General features: G+C 33.8%; 1 protein-coding gene across 1 annotated transcript in view; it reads left to right on the top strand.

Annotated features, from left to right (window-relative positions):
• LOC308413519 (sulfotransferase 2A1-like) overlaps window positions 1–17,536 on the top strand; it is a gene marked incomplete at both ends in the record, with an annotated part of 164,592 nt that overhangs the window by 50,355 nt on the left and 96,701 nt on the right. Inside the window, 2 exons of the mRNA XM_080908540.1 lie at window positions 12,363–12,571; window positions 14,276–14,402. Coding sequence (XP_080764666.1) covers window positions 12,363–12,571; window positions 14,276–14,402 — 336 coding nt within the window. The remainder of the gene's footprint in view (window positions 1–12,362; window positions 12,572–14,275; window positions 14,403–17,536) is intronic.

The following is a 17,536-nucleotide window of genomic DNA, read 5'->3' as shown; positions in this document are numbered from 1 at the left end:
ATAGTAAAGAGAATCTATGTGAGTTTAATTTCACTCTTCTCTACAGAATACATTTGAAAATACCTCACGTATAATCACTCAAAAGAGAATAAACTTCATTATTAATTATTAAATCGCATTTCAGATAAAAATTATAATTTATTTTTTGAAAAAAAAATTTTAAACTTTATCTTGACAAAATATCAAATTAAAACTAGTTTTTGTTTAATTTCTAAAGGTCTACTTATTTTAATATATTTGTTTATAATATCTTAAGAATGTGTGTTTCTATGTAGTAATGGGTATTCTGGAAATTTTTATGTAGATAAGACTGATTTCCAAAAATGGTGATCGTCCAACTTCTGCTTCCATGTTCTTGGAATGACAGGCATGTGTTGTCATGTTGGGTTTTACTTTAATGATTAATGTGAATGCCTGAATGCGTGTATGAAAATTCTTGGACATGCAATGTCAGAGTAATATATGATACCATAGGATTGTAATAATTGGCAGTTGTGAGTCAACTTGTTAGTGGCTATAATTAAACTTGGTCTTCTGCAAGAACAGAAAATGCTGCTGAAATAGTCCTGTAGTGTCCTAATAGCATTATATCATGTGTAGAAACCCTTGATAATATTTTTGAAAGTTTTTGAAAATATATAAAAAAGGTTCTAAAAATGCAAAATAAAATTTTAGTAGACAGGTCAAACGACCATGCTATGCTAAGCAGAGTTAAGACAAAACAAAAATAACTGCTATAGGGATAACTAAACTGCCACTCCCTGTCACAGGCCACAGAAATCTAGAGGAGGCTCCGGAATCCCACTCGGAAATAGGATGGAGTTCAGTCCTTCTTAATCAAGCAGCAGTTTGGATTGAGCTGCTTCCTTGTATGAGAAGTATCAGGCTTTTGTACAAAGCACATGGAAGACACCTTGTTTTGATCTTGTTTGTTTGTTGATTTTCTGTGGTGTTGTTGTGATGTTTTACTTGGATGAGACAATGGGACAGATAACTTCTACCCCTTGACTATTACCCTTCACCCCTGGATGAATGTCAACAGTAGGGCTCACAATTTATAAGTGGAAGTTATAAAGGGAAAGTGGCAGACTCTGTACCTCAGAGTGGCCATCCTATCAAACTGAACAACCACCAGAGGGCTCCTTCTGCTTAGACAAGTTAGAGGGAGTTAAAGACAAAATTTTCCTGGGATCAGAGCCACCCTGTCCAAGTCCCCTATATCATTCTGTGGGAGCAATTGATCCCATAGCCGACCCAGTTTGGGGTTTGTCCTTTTGCTTCATTTTTAGATCCAGATCTGTCAAGAGTTTTGTGCTATGAATACTGACATGGAGAGAAGATTATTATATCCTCTGGAGATGCTGGGCTAATTCTTTTTGACCTCCCTCATTCATATGCCTCCTGCTCTACCCCCCAAAAAAGGAAATTGCAGCTTCTATGAAGCCCATGGCTCCTCTCCTTCCACTGACATAGACTTTCCAATGGCAAGAGTCAAATGCAGCCATAGACACAGAGTAGGCTAGCTGGGACTCCTGATACCATTATTGACTATCAATTTACCCCTACATGTCTATGGACTTCCAGATGATCGAGGCAATCATCCTCTTTAATATTTGCCATTTTTCTTGATTGATCTGTATAACTGGAAATCTCATAACACCTCGATTTCTGAGAACCTGCAGGCCTTGACTAATTTACTTGAGTCACTCCTTTTCTCCTACCAACCAATATGGGACAACTGCCAGCATCTGCTCCAGGAGCTCTTTATCACAGAAGAGAAACATTGTATCCTCCTCGAGACTCAAAAAAAAAATGTCCTGGAGAAAGATGGGTGCCCCTCCCTTTGCCTGTGGAAGTAGGTGTAGGATTTTCCCTGACTGTGCCTGGCTGGAACTTCAATTCGGCAGAAGTTAAGAACTATTACTTTCTACACCAGGCCTTGTTTTCAGATCTTAAATGGTTTACAGGATAACCACCAATTTGGTAGAGGTACGTGAGGTTAAGACGAGACTAAACAAGTCACTCTTAGTCTTTCTAGAACACCTCATAAAGTCATCCTACCTATGACCCCAGCAACAAAGAGTACAAAACAATTGTGACTCTGACTTTTACAGACCAGTAAAGGTTTCAGGAAAAAAAAAGCATCAGTGGCTAGAGAGACTATGAGATAAGTCATTGTGGGATTCAGTGCAGGTTGATGAGAAAGAATGAATAAGTAGGATGAAAAGTAAGTTGAGAGAGAAGAGGCAACTGAAAAGAAATTAAGGAGGAAGAGTGGAATTCATAGAGGAAGAAAATGAGACATGAAGGTAAAATATATGAGAAATTATGTAAGATGGGGGGAGAAAAATGAGAGACAAGAGAAGTGAAGAGAAAGTCAAAAGGGCAGGAAGCTAGAGAGAGTTCAAGAGAGATAAGAGACAAGGAAAAGAATTTACAGAGTATCCTGGCCACAGTAGTGAGGAGCAGGGAATTATGAACCAGTCTGGTACTAGGAAGGAGCCTCTAGACAAATACCAGTGTGCCTACTGCAGGAAAAAAAATAGACAATGGGCAAGAGATTGCCCAAGGAAGAAGAAATGGGGAGCCTGTGATTGTTACAAAGAACCATTGGGTCCGAAGATATTGGTCATTCATCACGACAGCGATTAGAAGAGACAGGGTTTAGACTACCTACCCATGTCCTGAGTAACCTTGAAAGAGGAAGAGGAAACCTATCTAATTTTTTGTAGCTACAGGGGCTCAGTACTTTGTCCTACTAGAAATTGAGGTGCCCATGTTAAACAAAAAATCTAGGGTTCAAAGCCAACACATAATAGTAGAAAAATACAGTTTTAAAGTGTAAAGTTTTTATAATTGCAAGTGACTTCATTACATGAAGAATGTTAATAAAAATATCACAGATGTATGAAGGTTAATATCAACTAGCTTAAATGGACTTTATTTGTGTGTATGTAGCTTATTTTATTCATTTATCTAATTATTTATTATTGAAAAAGTAATCACCTGAACATTCTTGGTTAAATAATGGAAAAAACTCAAGGAAAAAATAAAATATAATGTAATATAGCATAATATAATATGAGATGGATAGATATAATGAATGAACATTTTTTTTTCTAAAAACAATTGCTTTATGGAGCTTCAACTTTCCTGGAATATGTTTTACACATCAAATTACAATCTTTCCTATAGAGATCCTCCTACCAGTGCAATTAAAATAATCAGTATACACAGTTTTCCTAAAAAACAAATGATATTAATGCCTCCAGTATGTTGGCTCAAAGATAAAATTATTTTCAAGAAAAAAAAATATACCAACATGTCAACTACCATCCATATATAGCTACAAAACATTCTCATGGCAAAAATGTAATTTAAAACATTTAATGTGTGTTTTTGCAATAAGTGAACGTGCACACATTTGCCTATTGCCTTCCCTTTCTCATTAAATTTAATCATTATCTGTTTCCTTCTCTCCTCAATACCAGAGTTTGAATCAGGATCCTGTTCAGTAAAAAAAAAAAAAAAAAAAAAAAAAAAAAAAAAAAAAACACTGAGGCAACATTCCTTACTACTATATATTTATTTTCCATCCTCTGCTTTTTTAAATGATAAATTCTAGTTACATATTAATATTTCATCTAAAGATGAAAGACCTGATTTTTTGAGTTCAGATTCCATCTAAGAGAACTCAGCCTAAGTGAGAACACAAGCCAAATAACATAGTGGACCTAGCACCAGTTTCCAGGTTACTTCCCAGAAACTCTACATCTCCAGGATACAAAGCTGTCCCTGACATTTCAATTTCTAATAATTAACAATCAGGAGAAAAGCAGAAGTTAATTTTATGGTTTGTCTTCCAGCATCAGCCAATTATGGCATAGGCCATAAATCCACCCAACAATTGTGTACCAGGCTAGATATACATTTTGCATATATAAGTAACAAGCTCGAAATTGAGCTCATGATGGTTCTCTGCTGTGTTAGAGATGGCAGTGTGACCTAAACTTGAACATGTAAATTAAGACTCTAAACTGATTATATTGGACTTAGGCAATGATTCTTATTTGAGAGCTCAGGAATGCTTTCTGGCAAATAAAAAAAAATTACTCTGTTCCCAAGCTGTCCTTGAAATTACAATTTTTTTGCTTTGTTTATATATTATTTGGTGTTATAAGTCAGTTCCCTGAATTCTGGCTCCTAGGTACTCTTTGAAATCATCAAGTATACATGATTATTAATTCAAATAAACAGCTAGAGACTCATTTAAAGAGTTTTGCCTGTTGTAGGTTGCTGATATTTTTTTTGAAGCAGTAGTTTTGTACTAATTTCCAGGAATACTAAGGAGCTATTGTGAAGTCAAGGATGGCATTCTACAACTGATCTTTTCTTCACCTGTGAGGAAATACATATTTGCTAAAACAACATAGTATATAGATGCAGAACATGGGAAAATAGCTGTAATGCTTCAATGGTCTAGCATCTAACCTTAGAGACCTCCAATTGGGGAAATAGGAATTATTTAGGTAGTTATTCCTACAGTCCTTGTATGTTTTGAGTTTCTAGTTTCAATGAAATCCTATGACAAAAACAAAAGTAAATTAATAGGCTCAACTTGAAGAAATCTGCAAGTCTCATGTGGACTTCAGATTACCAGAATGCCTTAGCAAGACAAAAATCAGCAGTATGGGGTTTATATCAGTGGGCAGAGCAAAATATACCCTTAATAAGAATTATACTCTAAACAGGACTGTACTAGTGATATATAAGCCCAGATACTCAAGGTCATCATCATCTACAAAGAAAGGTTGTAAGAAGAATTCAAAATGGAACCATTTTGAATAAAATTGCCATTATGAATCAGGGTCAAATAAGGCATAAGTATCAAGGTACATCCAAGTGTAATTAATATCCAGCTGTGCAAATATAGACATATGTGTAAGTGACAACCTGACTGGTAAATAGGTATATCATGCTATTCAAGTTGCCCATCCACTTTTGAACAATCCAAACAACAGAAACAGTGTTCTAAAACACATGTTCTGAAGGAAGTCAATTTCTCATACATCATGGTTGGTAGGAAAATGTAACTGTATGGTGACATAGATGTTTCTGGTTTTCAACCTTAAAAGCTTCATAATGTTCTGCTTCAGGGGTCACTATTAAGGTACTGAGTCTGTTGTGCAGCCCCACAGAATAATAATGGTTATAAATCATGTATGGTAAATAATGACATAGCCTATGATGCCCAGAGTCCATAAAAATACATATAGTGCTATGTTTGCTTTGTGTACATTTGAGTAGAATGTGTTTCAAAGCCTTAATAAGGCTCACTATCAGATGCAAGTAAAGTACTGGGTGCTATTGTGTCACAATTCAACACAATTCTTCAGAGATGTTGGAATGTCAATTCTCAACTTCATATGGAAAAAACAAAAAGCACAGCAAAATAAAATTATCCTAAACGATAAAATAACCTGGAAGTATATTGATCCCTGAGTTCAACATGTACTGCAGAGCAGTAATAACAAAAATACTTCATAGTATTGGTATAGAATCAGAGATGTGGATCAACTGAATACAACGAAAGACCCAAAAATAAAACCTTGCATGTGTGGACACTTGATTTTTGACAAAAAAATTCTATAAATTATACAATGGAAGAAAGAAAACATTCTTTTCACAAATTGTGATGATCTAAGGGGTGTTCTTCATCTTGAAGAATGAAAGCAGATACATATTTATTACCCTGAACAAAACTCAAGAACCAAATGTATCAAATTTCTCTATGTAAAATCAGATAAACTAAATCTAATAAAACAGAAAGTGGGAAAGCCTTTAACTTGTTGTTATTAGAGGTAATTTCCTGACCAGAATATTGATGTTTGACACATGATGACCAACCATTAATAAATGGGAACTCATGAAACTAAAAAGCAAGAGTTATTGTAATCAAAGACAACATCATCAGGAAAAAACAAAGGTCTTTACTCACATTATATCTGCCAAAGCCCTAAAATCAAAAATTAATGAAGAATACAAAAAAATGACACTACCAACACAAAAGACTCCTTTAAAAAGGGAATACAGGGAATTCTCAACAGGAAACTAAAATTGTGGAGAATCGTGCAAAAGTGTTAGACTTGCTTCTCTATAAGAAAATTTGAAATAAAAATGACTATCTGATTCACATTACAAAATTTAAAATGATACTCTTTTCTTACTGTATTTAATCTGCAGTATTTGTATTGCAATTTTCTCCAAACTAAAATCTGTCATAACATAAAAATAATAGCCCAGATCAAAATTTTATGTACAGACAATTTCAGTAATTTATGTATTGAAGACTAGTATGTCTCAAAATTAGTAGTGAGTACATTTTGTAAAGCCATATGGAAACTTTATTACTTAGAAGCTTCCTTGATCAAATAAAATAATTTAATTTGCCTTATGAAATTTGGGGAAGACAATATTCCAACTAAAAAACATACACAGCCAAGAAAAATCTTGTGTGCAAGAAATTGAATACATAATGTAATTTGTTATAAAAAGGAGTTCTATGGGACCCCACATGCACAATTAAAAGGCATTTTCAATGTTCTTTCTTACCTTCTAAAATCTGATAATGGCCCTATTCCTAATTACAGATGTTAACGTATATCATGCACCATTACAAAACTGATTTGTTGTGTGAAAAAGGTACGTCTCAACTGATCATCATTCATAGTGCTGCGACGTTGTGTAAACAGTATAGAAAAATAAAAGTAATCTGTCTCACACATGTACAAATTCCATGACCTACAACACTGATTTACATTCAAGGCACAATAATAGCAAAAATGTGGAAGTAATTAGCATTTTTATTTGATTTAAATATAATTCCATGGGAAAGAACACACACTTCACACTAGTAATAGTGTCAAGAATTTGATTCAATATAGGTCATGATCATATTGGGAAATTCAATTAATATTAACCTGCTAAGTGAATATAGCATTAAAATGACTCATAATGACATAGGCTATACTATAGATTCAGAGCATCACTCAATTATTTTTAGAGAAAGTAGTAATTAACACAAACATTCACTATTGGTTAATGAACAGATCTTAAAAATGGATTACTCATTTCATATCAGAAAGATTAGAAATCTGTCTTTCTATGGCTCTAGGATTAGGACTTTAAAAATGTAAGAGCTGGAAGATATCAAAAGACTTCAAAGAAACAAAGAATAACAGACACAAATGGGTTGGTGTTTATATGACCTATAATAGACTGACAGCCAGCCCAATGCTTCTACAGGTTCAATCCAATGAAAATTCCAGCTCAAGCACAGGTTAGAGTATTCCAACTCCCACTGAAAATAAAGAAGATATTTGGAATTAATACTTTCTATAAAAGGGAATATCAGTTTTCTCCAATGGAGTGTCACTTGGTATGTTAACCATACACCTGAACAACCTACATGCACCGGTGTAGTATAAATAATGAAATAAAATCTAAAGTCTATGGTCTTTGAATTTATTTTTCTTTTGTCTTTTGTTGTTTTGTTTCATTTTGTATTGTTTTAGTGAGACAGGAAGAAAGAGAGAACAAGAGGAAGAGAGGATAAAGTTGAGCTGTTAGAGAGATATGTAAGACCTGAAAAATGCTGGGGTATGGGGAATATGAGAACCAACATATAGAACATGGAATTTTTAAGTTAAAATATATAAAATTATTAAAAGCACAAAAGAGTCAGGAAACTGATTATCTATTTAATAATAGGAAAGATCTCTGACCAGGAAGTTCTAAAAAGACATCAGAAGGAGGTAAGGCCATTGGTCCAGTATATGCTTGATACATGAACATAGGGGGATTCTGAAAGGAAGGGAGAAGAGAGGGGGGTGGGAAAGGGAACACACACATAGAGGCAAAGTGGAGGGTATAGTAGAAGATTTGGTGATGGGGGATTTTTAGAGGAGTAACTAGTAAGTGGGATATCATTTGAAATGTAAGCAAATGAAATGATTAATAAATAAATAGAAATGACTAAGAACTAACTTTTTTAATTTTTTTATTATTTATTTTATATAAGTACACTGTAGGTATCTTCAGACACAACAGAAGAAGGCATCAGCTCTCATTATAGAGGAGTGTGAGCTACCATGCAGTTGCTGAAATTTGAACTCATGACCTCTGGAAGAGCATTCACTGCTCTTAGCCACTGAACCAAATCTCCAGTCCAAGAACTATCTATAAACACCCAATATCTTTGAAATAAAGAAAATGAAGTTAAAGTTACTTTAAGCATTTATGATACTCAAACAGAAATGCAAATTTAAGAAAACAACTGGTGAGAAAAATGCTGGTGAGAATAGATTCTGGCAAAGATATAGGAAAAGGGAAATCTTCATTAACCCTTAGTGAGATTACAAACTGATTCACACACTCTTTAAATCATTCTGAAAAACCTATCATGTGGCCCTCATACAATACTCCTTATCTTGTGAGCAAAGGACTTAATATCCTACTCCACAAGTATTTTCATTGTAATATCTATTACTTTAACACTCATAATATCGAAGAAATGAGGATAATTTAAATGCCCTTTAACCAATAATTATGAATGAAATTATGGTACATATGAATTTTACTCAGTGGTAGAAAAAAGGAAGTCATAAAATTTTGATAAATATGTGAAAACAAATAGTATTATACTGAGTGAGGTAACTGAGACCCAGAAAGACAGTTATGAAATGTTCTTTCTATTTGTACTTTCTGGCTTTGACTCTGCATATGTGAGTGAGTTTATACCCTAGAGTAACTTCAGAAACCAAGAATGTAGAAAGGTATTAACTGGGGAAATATGTAGATATTGACATAGCACACAGGTGGTCAAGAGGGAGAAATAGTATAAATTAAGGGGATTTAATTGGTAAGGCATTCTTAGAGGGTAGTAGTAGTATGGAGTGATAAGAGGAAGGATTGAAATGATGCCAAGTATTTTTCACAATACATAGTGAATCCTATTCTTTATTTATCTAAAATTATATTATATATATATATATATATATATATATATATATATATATATATATATATATATATATACATATATATATATACATGACACAAAACTGACAGTATCCTAAATTAGCATGGTCTGTATCTATTTTCTAAATACATATTTTATTTACACAAGTGAATGAGAAAGATCTCACCATTTCTTGAGAGAGAGATTTTTGCAATATATTGGGACTATTACAAAGTCTTTCAAAGAACTAAATGTACAAAATGCAAAAGAATAGTTGACTATAAGACACTCAACCCCAACATTTACACCTGCAATTAATCTGTTCAATATAAGGCTCAGAAATATCATAAAAGTGGGGGCAGAAAGTCCTCACTATCGCATAATACATGACGAGAGAATGCATCCCTTAATCATGGTGGAGAAAACATACCAATAAAAATTGTTACAGTTTCTCCAACAAACTATCATAATGATACATATTGGGGCATAATTAAAGGGAAGGAAGGTTATTGTTGTTGTTACTGCTTGATGATGAGGAATACAGAATATGTCAATGGACACCAAAAGAGGAAGAATCAATTGCCAAAGGAAGTGAAATCCTATTTTGGCAGTACTATTCCAAGTGTTCAACTCAGTATGTATTCTCTAACAAAAATATCAATGAATACTAAAAAATAGGAAAAATGAAAATGAGAGTGAAGAGTTGGAAGGAGTAGGGCAAGGTATGAGTTATCTATTTCAGCTAAGGCAACAGGAGTTTGCAAAAACACCAATTACTTTTACAAAACAATTACACAACTTGAAAGACTTGAGGCAACAGAAATGCAACAGAGTTCCACCTGTAAGACATTTTTATTTACAAGTGATCAACTGGGAAGGGCCAAGCCTATTGGAGGTGGTGCTAACCTTGGCTTGGTAGACCTGGGCTCTATAAAAAAAAACAAGCTGAGAAAACTAGGGAAAGTAATCCAGTAAGTAACATCTCTCCATGATCTCTGCACCACCTCCTGCTTTGTGACCTCACTGATTTCCTGTCCTGAATTCATTTGGTGATAAACAGCAATGTGGAAGTGTAAGTAAAATAGATCCTTTCCTCCCCAACTTGCTTCTTGGTCATGATGTTTTGTGTAGGAATAGAAACACTGACTAAGACACTGCCTTTCCCAAACCTACAGAAAAATCTGTCCAGAATAAAACAATCAGACACAGGGAATCTACTACCAAACTCTGCCAGGACAGGACAAGAGCCTAACATGGTTTTCCTTTGTGAGGCCCAGCCAACATCTGGCTGAGACAGAAGCAGAAACTTACACCAAACCATTGGAGTGAAATCCGGGATCCCTATCATTCAAATAGGGGATGAATGGAAGAAGCAGAAGAGAAGGGTGACCCCATAGGGACAGGTGTAATCTCCACTAACCCAGACCACTAGGATCTACTACACACTGAACCATGAACCAGGCACAATAGAAGACGTGGTCCAAGACCCCTGACACATATATAGGAAAACACTGCCTGGTCTAGTTTCAGGGAGAAAAGTTGTAACTAATTTTCAAGAGACTTCAAGTCTCAGGGATGGGGAAGATTGGTTGTGTGGGAGCATTTTCTTCGAGTCAAAATGGAAGGAAAATGATATGAGGGACTGTGGGACTGGGAACCAGGAGAGCAGATAACACCTGGGTTATAAATAAGTATAATAATAATAATAATAATAATAATAATAATAATAATAATAATAATAATACAAAATAAATATCTGTACATGTCAACATGTCAACATTTTGGATCCAATTTATGTTCATCTCTGTAATTTTACTGAACATTTGTAATCATTCTGAAAGTTAAATTATATTTAAAATAATTATAATTAAAACCCATTTCGAATATCCTAGTATTTGCAATTGTGTTTGTTTTGGGTCATGAACTCAATCTCATAAATGTTGTAGCAGAATCTCCCAATGAGTTCACAATTGATCAATAGAACTTTGACTCTAGGTTACAACATCTTATCTTCTTATCTTATCAGTATGTCGTTTCACACCAAACAGTGAGACGTTAATAATTTCTTGACTGCACTATAAATTTCTCCTCTTATCATTTGCTACCATCTCAAAAGAGGCCAAGCCTGGAGGGAGTAGAACCCACAGAGATTTTTTACAATGCCATCAGACTACCTTTGGTTTGAAGGAATACCCTTTCCTTCCATAGCGTTTGACAAAGAAATTATTGGCAACATTCGTTGTAATTTTGTTATGAGAGATGACACACTCTTATCCTAAGTGTCTTATCCTAAGTCAGGTAATGTTCCTCAGTGACAATCTTGTGAGGAGGGCTTTGATCCTGAATCATGTGGGTGGTGATTGGTAAGATTATGTGTGTGTGTGTGTGTGTGTGTGTGTGTGTGTGTGTGTGTGTGTGTGTGTGTCTGTGTGTGTATGTTTGTTGTGTAAACATTTGTATATGCATTGTCCAGGGAGTTGCACCATTAGAAGGTATGGTCTTGTTAGAATAGATATCCCATTGTGGGTATGGGCATTAAGACCCTATTCAAGTTGCTTGAAAGCTAGTTTTCAAACAGCCTTCCATGAAGATTTAAAATGCTCAGCTCCATTGCACCATGTCTGCCTGGACACTGCCATGCTACTGCCTTGATAAAAATGGTCTGATCCTCTAAACCTGTAACCCAACCCCAATTAAATATCATTCTTATAAGAGTAGACCTGATCATAATTTCTATTCCAGTATTCTGGACATGGAGATCTGTGCTTTAGACCACTTCAATTAAGAAGGTCACAAATTTGACCTTCATAGTCAGAACTGATTAGCTATGACAAACTCACAATGATGGTAGATCTTAAAGCAGATTCTGCCATTGGTCAAATTCTGTGGGTAGTAGAGAGTGAAAGATGGAAAATTAAAAGAATTACCAGGAAGAATATCAAGAGATAGGGGCAGGGATATGAGAGCCCAGGAGTAGAGAACAGTGTCAGTAAGTGTAAAAAGCACAGGAAACTCAAGGAACCAAATAGTCATCAATGCTTAGGAGAGGACAGATTGCTAAGTGGCAGAAACAAGAAATGTTAAGTAAATATATTTTTCTCACATTGAAAGTACATGGAAAACCAAGGGTTGTGTGAATGTAAGAAATCTATTCAGAAGACTTGAAATGTTATGAAAGCATTGCACTTATGTGTACAAGTATATACCTTGTTGATATAGTGACCACAACTGGTTTCTGTGCTTGTAAACAGAGGCATTGTAAATTCTATGGGCATATAGTCTAATTGAAGCTTTTTCACTTATATTGTTGAAGTAACTGACACTTATATTTCCTTCTTTTCAGGAACAAACTGGCTGATTGAGATTATCTGCTTGATTCAGAACAAGGGAGATCCCAAGTGGATCCAATCTGTGCCCATCTGGGTCCGCTCACCCTGGATAGAGACTATTATAGGATATTCTAAATTAATCAGTAAGGAAGGACCACGACTCATGACCTCTCACCTTCCCATCCATCTTTTCCACAAGTCTCTCTTTAGTTACAAGACCAAGGTCAGTGTCTGGTGGTTAGGAATATTTGACCAAATGCTCTTTGGACTTAGTCTGCCCTGAGTAGCCCTGGAGTTCTTGCTAGAATTCCTTCTAGTTGTATAGGTTATGGGAGAGAGGCTGAGATTCTCATGCACTAAGATTTGCTGATTTGTCTCCTGATCAGAGTACCTTAGAGTAGTAGCATATGTAACAGCACACAGTGATCCTGGGCAGCTTTCATACAGAATGTGAACTATCACACTAGATCCTTCACAAACTACACATAGAGGTCAGTAATAGATAAAAGTCTAGTGTACATTATTCCTGTATTTTTGTAAACAAATTTTATTTATTAGAGAACCACCAGAAGTAATCACAGATATACAGGCTTTGACCTGACATATCTCCTTGTTAGTAAGATGGTTTTGTTTTTGTTAATGTTCCTTAACCATGGAATGTATATACATATTATGTTAAAAATATGTAGAAAAATTTGGAAAAAATAATCTTACCTAAAAATATCACAATAAAGTTGTAACAAACTACATACATGTATTTTATCTGAATTTTATAAGATCTAGGCTCCAGAAAATTGTGGCTTAAACAGGTAAGTTCTAAAATTATGTCACATAGAGCATTGCCACAAAATATAAATATTCTTTTATTAAAGGTGATAATGTTAAAATTAATTTCTTTTATTTCTTGAAATTATAATGACATACATCATTTACCACTTAATCTTCCTCCCTCCAAGTCCAAGCATAGATTCCTCCTTCGTGACTTTCAATTTTGTTCTTTTTTCATTGTTGTCACACCTATATATATCCAAATCTATACATCTATGAAATATATATGTAAATACTTAAGTACAACCTGCTCAGTGTCTTCATTGTTACCTGTATGTTTTCAAGACTGGTGATCTGTCTCTAGATAACCAGTTATTACACTTTCCCTAAGAGGAGTCCATTTCTTCCATTCTCAGCAGCTCATAGTTGCCTATAGGTGCTGGTATTCGCCATTGCACACAAACACTGGCATTAAGCACTTATGATTTTTTGAGACTTATATTTTGTAGTTACACTTAAAAGAAACCAAATATCTTGTCATTTTGCATAAAGATTTAAAACAGTATGTATCAATCTTATTACATAAGATTGTATTTTACAATGCTGTTCTGTCACACTGTAAAATATTGTTCTTTACAACTGTTAATTTTCATCTTTTTTTAGGCAGTGTTTATCACCGTAGTCATTTTTGTAGCTCATTTTGTAACTGAAGTAAAATTATGAAATGGGATTGTGACTATGGATTTCTTGCACTTTATATATTTTTACAAAATTAAAATAAAACATGGTTTTTAGAACATTTGTAGATATTCAATTGTCATTTCTGGTAATGTGTGCCAACTTAAAAGTGAGCCTCAGTCTTAAATATAGCAGAGGATGGTCTTATCAGACATCAAGTAGAGGAGAGTACCTTGACTCTGTGAAGGCTCCATATCCAAGAGTAGGGGAATGCCACAAGGGAAAGATGTGAGGGGATGGGTGGGGAAACACTCTCATACAGGCAGGAGAAGAAGAATTGAAAGGGGGATTCCACAGGAGAAACTGAGAAAGATGATAATATTTGAAATATAAATAAAGGAAATATTTAACAAATATATTCTGAAAGAAAAAAGTGAAGAATGATTGTATTGACCTTACTTTACATGTTTTTCTTTTTAAGATTATCTATATCATGAGAAATCCCAGGGATATTCTCGTGTCTGGTTATTTTTACTATCATAAGACAAACCTTATGAAATCTCCAGATTCACTGGAAACATATTTTAAATGGTTCCTTAAAGGAAATGGTGAGTATCCGGAAAAATATTGGGGTTGAGTGAGGTTCACAGACATGTTTCTTAAGACAAGATACACTATACACATTATCCTGGATGTGAACTCACTACATAGCTGGAGATCACTTTCAAGGTCTATTCCTGCTATCCATACTTCCTGTGTTCAAGGACTACACATATTTATTCCCATGCTCTTTTCACTTGAATCTGTGGACCAAACCTTCACTTTCCTATATTTTATCTAACTTTACTTCATAACAAGCCTCTTAATATCCTCTACGATTTTCATTTAACTCCATATTATTCCTCTATGTTAATCTAGTCTGTGGGTCTCCTTATCATTTTGAACCTAGCTATAAAGGCTTCCTATTGTTACACAATGCCACATAACAGGGAAGAGCCATAGCTTGCTCTATGACACATGATACTGAGGGAATTTGGAATAACTCCTTTTCCAAGTATTACTATAGATATTACTGTTTCTGGTGGTTTGAATAAGAAATGCCTCAAATAGTACCCAGCATTTGAACACTTTGTTCCCAGTTAATGACATGGTTTCAGAGGGTTTATGAGCTACAAACTTGCTGAGGGGTGTATTTTATTGACTTTGAAATATGAGAGGTTAATTCCTTAAGCCAATTCTAATACTTTAGTTAATGCTTCTAGTGGAGGAGATAAGCTAATAGTTTCCTGCTAATATAGTTGTTCCTAATATTCTTATTTTGACTTTTTTCAACAATCTTGATTCTTATACTTTTAGAATAATAATCCAAAAGTAAGTTGTATCTTCCTTAAATTGTTTTGTTGTTGGTGTTTTTACAGCAATAGAAAAAAAAAATTAAATCCAGTTACCCTTCTGACATACTTCTCTATTGAGAATTTGATCTATCTTTCTTTAAATTGACTTTCAGTACATAATATATCCATTCAACTTTTATTTAAAATGGATCGATGCAAATATTATAAATCCCATTTTCTTATTGGTTTAAATGTTTTCATGGTAGAGATTTTGAACTGTTTAGCATAACAACAGCAATGACTTCAAGGAAATGACTAGCTCCCTTCTAAGCATGTTCATTCGACTTTTTTCATTTGACAATATGTAGACATTATATATACCAATCAGAAAATAATTTGTTATTCAATAACACAGTTGCTTTTGTTGTGTAATGCTACTTGAAATGTAAATCACAGTGTTCACAGCTGAGTAAGACTGTGGTTAACAATATCACACTAAGAGTACACAGAGCATTCCTAGTATTATGAGGGCAATTCAGCAGAAAACTTCTTTCTAGGCCATACCCTGATTATTTTCTTTATATCAATATGTAATATTATGAAGATGCCTTTAAAAATAGGGTCTTACCAACTAGATTCTGTAGGCAATTGACAACAGTGAAAACTACTTATATTATTTGGACTTTTAGGTCCCTTCCTGGCAACAAAACCTAGGGAAGTATTCTAGCACTAATAATGAAGATTTCGTTTAATAACTGCTAAGTTCTAGAAGCAGTATTATCTACCAATTCAAATAAATTTGATTTTTAAATATATAATATGATATGATACATAATAATTTATGATATATCATCTATAATCTATACCATATACCATATAACCTATAATATATATGTGTGTTATAATGTATTACATATCTTTTGTATATGCTGTATCATTAATATTATCTTTTACACTATATCTTAATTATATATTAATACATATTCATATGTAAAATATCTAGGAATACATTTTGTTTTACATATTAATAACTATAACTAATATATGTTATGTAATATTTATGCTTGTAAACTAGTGAGTATCCACACAGCACTTTTATATATTCTTGGGTTTGGTGAATGCTATCTATCATCTTCTCACTACATTTCTCCATAAACCTACTCACTCTCATTCTCTCTCCCTTCACTTTCTTATCATAAGATTTTTTTAATCTTCTCTTTCCTTAAGAGTTCTTTTTTTCTTGCTCCGTTCAAATGACCCCTTTCTAATCTCCTGTTCTTTACATGCACTTCAGGTTAAAACACTAAAAACTTGATTTGCATTCTCATCAGATAATGAACATGCATTATTCTTGCATCACAGGTTGGTTTTCTGAGTGCATGTATTTTTTTAATTCTCTTTGTTTTATTTTTACAGGTCAATAATGTTCTATTCTGTAAATATATTACAAGTTTTAATCTATTATTAAGTTCATGGCTATTTAGGCTGAATCTATTCCTTAGTTATTGGGAACAGAGCTCCAATGAGCACAGATTTTCAAGGACCTATGAAGTAGTAGATACCTAAGTATATACTAGTAATAACTTGAGAACATAGTAGTATATACCTAAGTAGTTTGAGCATATACTTAAGATTTTATAGGTGGGTGATATAAAAGTTCTATTTTCAAATTTTTGAGTAAAATTCACTGTAATTTAAATGACATATATCAGCTTCCATCAGAATTTTGGCTTTTTTTATTTTAAATGTAAAATCACTAAATGTAATTATAAAAATACTGCAAATAAATAAGACAAGATATATGAACATTAGTAAGGTGAAAGTCTGTACCACTTGATAAATTTATACAGAGTTAACATTGGTACTCTCAAGAGAATCTGTGAAGCTTCCTATTAACTGTATTAGTTTAGCATCACTTATACAAAACTGAATTATCCACAGGAAAAACAAAACTTTGTTACAGATTTTGAACTTGCAAAGCATCCCACTTAAAAACTCTTATCCATTTTCTGTATCTATTCTTTTCTAATCTCATTATATTTATTTTTCCTTCTCATGTCCCCATACTTCAAATATTTAAAAAAAAATCATGCAATAGCCACTGTGTCTGAGGTAAGATTTTATTTCTATTTCCTTGATGGATAATTATTTTAAAGGTATCAAGATATATATGAGGTATTTGCCTTTCCACACAGTTTGGTTCCATAGCCTAAATTTTATGTCAGTTACTTGTTCCTTAAAGGTGTGTTTTTAAATTCACCTTGAATATTACATGGGTTTTGTTTGGGAGCATACAGCTGCCAACAGGATTTTTGTTTTTGGTTTCTCATTTATGGACTGCAGATTTACAAACTTTTGGTCGATATAAGACTTTTAACTTCATGAGGTCCAACTTCTTGTTATTGGCC

The sequence above is a fragment of the Micromys minutus genome (assembly GCF_963924665.1).
Source record: "Micromys minutus genome assembly, chromosome: 32".
Taxonomy (NCBI): Eukaryota; Metazoa; Chordata; class Mammalia; order Rodentia; family Muridae; genus Micromys; species Micromys minutus.
Note: the sequence above shows the minus strand (reverse complement) of the source record. Positions and strands in the feature narration are given on the sequence as shown.